This window comes from Stegastes partitus, unplaced genomic scaffold (genome assembly GCF_000690725.1).
Source record: "Stegastes partitus isolate 25-593 unplaced genomic scaffold, Stegastes_partitus-1.0.2 Scaffold1625, whole genome shotgun sequence".
Classification (NCBI taxonomy): domain Eukaryota; kingdom Metazoa; phylum Chordata; class Actinopteri; family Pomacentridae; genus Stegastes; species Stegastes partitus.
This window is the reverse complement of record NW_007579356.1, coordinates 9,336-13,781: the sequence shown is the minus strand read 5'-3', so window position 1 is coordinate 13,781 and position 4,446 is coordinate 9,336. Positions and strand designations below refer to the sequence as shown.

Genomic DNA, 4,446 nt, shown 5'->3' with positions numbered 1-4,446 from the left:
TGCAGTCACCGTGCACCTGTCAAAGCCCCTGCAGCATGAGACAGACGTGCCGTTTCCTGAGTTCTGCCACATAGGGATGTTTTTTTTTTTTTTTTAATGTATTTTTATTCTGCTCAAAAGCTGAGAAAGAACCTAAAAATATCTTAAGGATGACATACTTTTTTTGCTCTTGCCCTGTCTCACCTCACACCTGTCCTCTGCTCTCTCTTAGGGTCTACTCCGTGCCGACGGAACAGGATCAGAAAGGGGGCGTCTAAATCCTGGCGGTGGAGCAGCAGCAGCGCTACAACACACAGGCAAGAGAGGAGCAGTGCATCAGGCTATGCTACCTCCTCCTCCTCTTTGACTCAGGACAGTTAGACTTCTTTGCACAACAGCCTGCTTCTCACTGCTCACTTCACTCCTACACAACCTACTATACATGTGTAACCATGCAATCCGGCTGTTTTTTCTTCTTTTTCCCGTTGTATACTTTTGTGTTTGTCCCCGCTGTTTGTACTCCGCATACACACAATTTAGCCTGGGACATTTGGAATACATTCAAACCTTCTAATTGGATTCTATTTGAGGAATCCAAATCAAAGCCTGTGAATATGGCTTGAAGCTTCTTTTGTTAAAAGGGATAATTTAGAACAGCTAGAGCTCCCCCCTTTTTTTTTTTTGCCGCCTGAAACAAGAAATTATTCCCACTAGCTATGCAGAGTGTTTGATTTGGTGCATGTGGAACAGACCTGTCTCTGTGAAACGGTCGTTGAGTTAGACAAACCAATGCTAATCCACGCTAAGCCAGCCCAGCGCTCACTTGATTCTCTTATTCACTTGTCTGACATCTTCTGTTCCTGGCCCATTAGGAGTGACAGGCGGCAGCGCAATGGAAAGATTAAAAACCTGTTCCCCCTCTTCACAACCTCCGTCAGAAAAAAAGAAAAGTAACAAGTGGAAATAGCCAGTGTGAACACCTTTTTTTTTTTTCCTCCAAATGCTGCAAATTAATCGACCACCGTGAATGATGATGTTTTCTTTTCTCCTTCCCCCCTTCTTGTCCCTTTTTTTGAAAGGCTTTCACTTTAGTCCCGCAGATTGTAAATAGCTCTCTGAATGCTGTGGAGAATTAGATTAATGCCTCCCACACTGGTGGAGAGACGCTTGGTGTGAGGCAGGGATAAAAATCTGATGATTGGGAAAATACCAACAACGCCTTTTGTTTCATTCATGTGGAGCATGAAGGGTTCTCCGATTTCATTTAAATGAAATCAATCACGCCGCGTGAAGGAAGGCTCTCCATCCAGGAACTTAAGACACCGGTTGCCTTGTTTGTTTGTTTGTCAGCAAAGGTTAAAGTGGGAGCAGGACTGTTTGACGCTTTTTCACTGATAAGAATAACAGGAAGAGCTACATGGAGTTAAACACTGGATTTGTCCAAGCAGGATCTCACTTCTCTTCCACTAAATTTTGCAGCTAATCTTGCCACTTGAGAGGGAGGAGGGAGGGTTTGGCTGCACTCCAGCCAGGAAAAAAAACAAAAAAAAAAAGTTGTGTTGTCTTTATCATTGTGTACAGCGACTAGCAGTTTGTTCTGAAGCGCTATCTTCTGAGCGACGCTTCTCAGTCGATGTAACGCAGACAAAATTGGCGGATGTGATTATTGTTTGTGCGTTTGTTTTCCCGTTCATATCTGAGCGCTGTGCATACAGTGTGTTAGTTCTCAGAAGTGTAGCATCGCTCAATAAGCCCTCGATTTATATCAGCATTTCAAAGGGAGGACAGTTTGACAAAAAATTGCGGCACAAAACATTTCAGTTTTATATATATATATATCTGTATAGTCATATTTACTGAAGCTCACTATGTCTGTTGGAAAAATAAATCGCAGTGCAACAACATTTGAGTGCAGCAGAGTCTTCTCTCTTTGAATGCATTTTCCTAAAAGCAAACAGATTTAAGCAGAAATCCAAAGAGAGCATTTGGTCCACTCTGCTCCATGCTTGTGAGCAAACTCTGTTACTCCCTTTTTGTAAAAAGAAAAAGCCTCACTGTTGTGACACTACTCATACACAAAACACATGTAGCTTTATTGTTTCTATCTCAAAGTGATGTATGTGGAAATAAAAGCTTTGATTTTCTATTGGAAACTGACAGATGTTTTCTGCTAAGGCTAAAGGCGATGTCTGTCCATGCAACTGTTCTGTTCGAGCTTTTTAAATATATAATATATTGTATGAATTAAAGATTCACTGAGGTGCTTTTGCATCATGTCTCTTGATGGAAAACAAATATTTGGATAAATTGTCTTTTTACATTTTTCTTGTGGGTGGGGGGTCGGTTACTGACCAAGAACTCTTTTATGTAAAATATTTGTATTTTAACGTCATATTACAGCCAAAAAAACAAACAAATAAAAAGCTAAATTGAACTTATTGTTAAATACTGACTATCATTTATGCACTTTTCTTTCCATATTAACTCAGACAATGATTTTCTTATCATTTAATAATTTGCAAAGTCTGTATTACACAACCTGATATCTCACCAGGAAACAGTTGCAGTACTGGACTGTATAGCTTGGTTCTGTTTGCACAGCTGCAGCCACTTTGATTTTTGTTCTGATAGCAATTTAAAAAAAAAACACAGTGAATACTACTGTATATTGTGTAGCTATGCTGAACTCTGGATTTTGTGTTTATTTTGACATTAAAAATGTTATTAAAAAGAAAAAAAAAACCCTCCTCAGTTTCCTGTTGTTTGAATAATGTTTGATGCCATATGGATGCAAAGATAATGTGCCAATGGATGCTGTTTAATCTAGAGCTCACAAGCGTAGAGCCACTAAGAGGCTTAGACGCTCTCACTAAACATCAGTTTTTTTGTTGAGATTGAAAGTGTGAAAGAGTGGAAGAGGAAGACGACAGAGCTTCTTTATTTTTCACATGTATATACCCTCACAGAAGGGGCTGCAGGAGACCGTCAAATATGAGACGCCGTGGGGTTTATTCCTCATAACCTTTAATAATAATCCTAGCTGTGAGACTTTGCCTATGGCTGTGTTATCAGTTACAAGATACAAAGGTCATTAGGAGCAAGCCTGCTTCATGGCTGAAGGTGTGATTAAAAATATGAATCATCTCTTCATTATTTTTGCCAAGATAAATAATCACTTTTAGGTTCGGCAACTATAGAAATAAAATTTAAACAGGTGATGTTTCTCCATTTTCTTCTCTCTCTTTACTTGTCAGAATGAATCATGTTTTCTGTCTTTCTTTATTGTTTTTCTATGACACGGTTGCTAAGCAGCGTACGGTCTGTCAGTCAACACGCACGCTGCCAGGTGTTGAGGTTTTTTTCTTCTTCTCTTGATGGACTCCTTAGCATTTGTGCTTTTGTCGCCTTATCCTTGGACCTCTCTATATGATCTAGGAAAAGAGAGAGAAAAAAAACCAGGCATCAGATCAAGCGCTGTTTCAGCCATCAGTGATATTTATTAAATATAAGGCGAGCAAACAATGTTGCTCTGTTGCAGTTTTGCCCAACAAATAGCTTAATCATAATTCTTTTGATCTATTAATCATCACAGACATTTCAGTCAGCATTCTGTTGAGCTATTGTTTGCCATATATCATCCACTAGCCTGTGATATAAATTATTGAAATCATTCAACTGCAACTTTCCGACAACACAGCTCGCTCAGTGGACTGCAATGTAGTCAGACATCACTTCTCTGTCACATTTCTTTACCTTAAATTATAGTTTTGTTTCTAAAAAAAAATGAGCATGACCGAGTATAAAGTAAATATTCATGCTGTAAACACTTACTTTGGTGGCTTCTTTTGACACCTGGGCAGCTTGCAGACTTTGCCACCTACAGGCACAGAGAAGATAAGATAGGATTAAACTTTATCAATCCTGAAGGAAATTCTTGTGCCAGATATTGCCCAGAAAAAAGTAAAATGACATAACATAAGAAATGCAGTGCCTTGAAGTAGAAAAGCAATAAGATATGAGTACAATCCAAGACTGAAATCATATAAGTGAGCTAAAATAGGAGTAGAATAGAACAGTTCAAGGTAATGTTGGGGATTAGACTGAGCGAACACTCTAATATCACATATGATGATAAAATATTGCATCTGAAAAACAAGATATAATACCAACGGAGATGTCACTGAACTTATTTATGTTGCACATTAAACGATTTATTTGTTGATCCAACTGTTCTGCATGCATTAAAGGCACAAATAAAGTTTTTTTCAATTAATTTGACTTCAGCTGAATTGAATAAATAATAATGTTGCAACTAAAATGTTGCAAAAGGAAATCAGATGTCCATCCATCCATTATCTATACACCGCTTAATCCTCACGAGGGTCGTGGGGGGCTGGAGTCTATCCCAGCTGACTCAGGGTGAAGGCAGGGGACACCCTGGACAGGTCACCAGTCTATCACAGGGCT

The 4,446-nt window shown here is 39.1% G+C and overlaps 1 protein-coding gene across 1 annotated transcript in view; it reads right to left on the bottom strand.

Annotated features, from left to right (window-relative positions):
• Window positions 1–2,899: 2,899 nt before the first annotated feature.
• fxyd5 (FXYD domain containing ion transport regulator 5) overlaps window positions 2,900–4,446 on the bottom strand; it is a 9,924-nt gene continuing 8,377 nt past the window's right edge. Inside the window, exons 9-10 of the mRNA XM_008301052.1 lie at window positions 3,811–3,856; window positions 2,900–3,410 (exon numbers count right to left, since the gene is read on the bottom strand). Coding sequence (XP_008299274.1) covers window positions 3,386–3,410; window positions 3,811–3,856 — 71 coding nt within the window. The 3' untranslated portion in view covers window positions 2,900–3,385. The remainder of the gene's footprint in view (window positions 3,411–3,810; window positions 3,857–4,446) is intronic.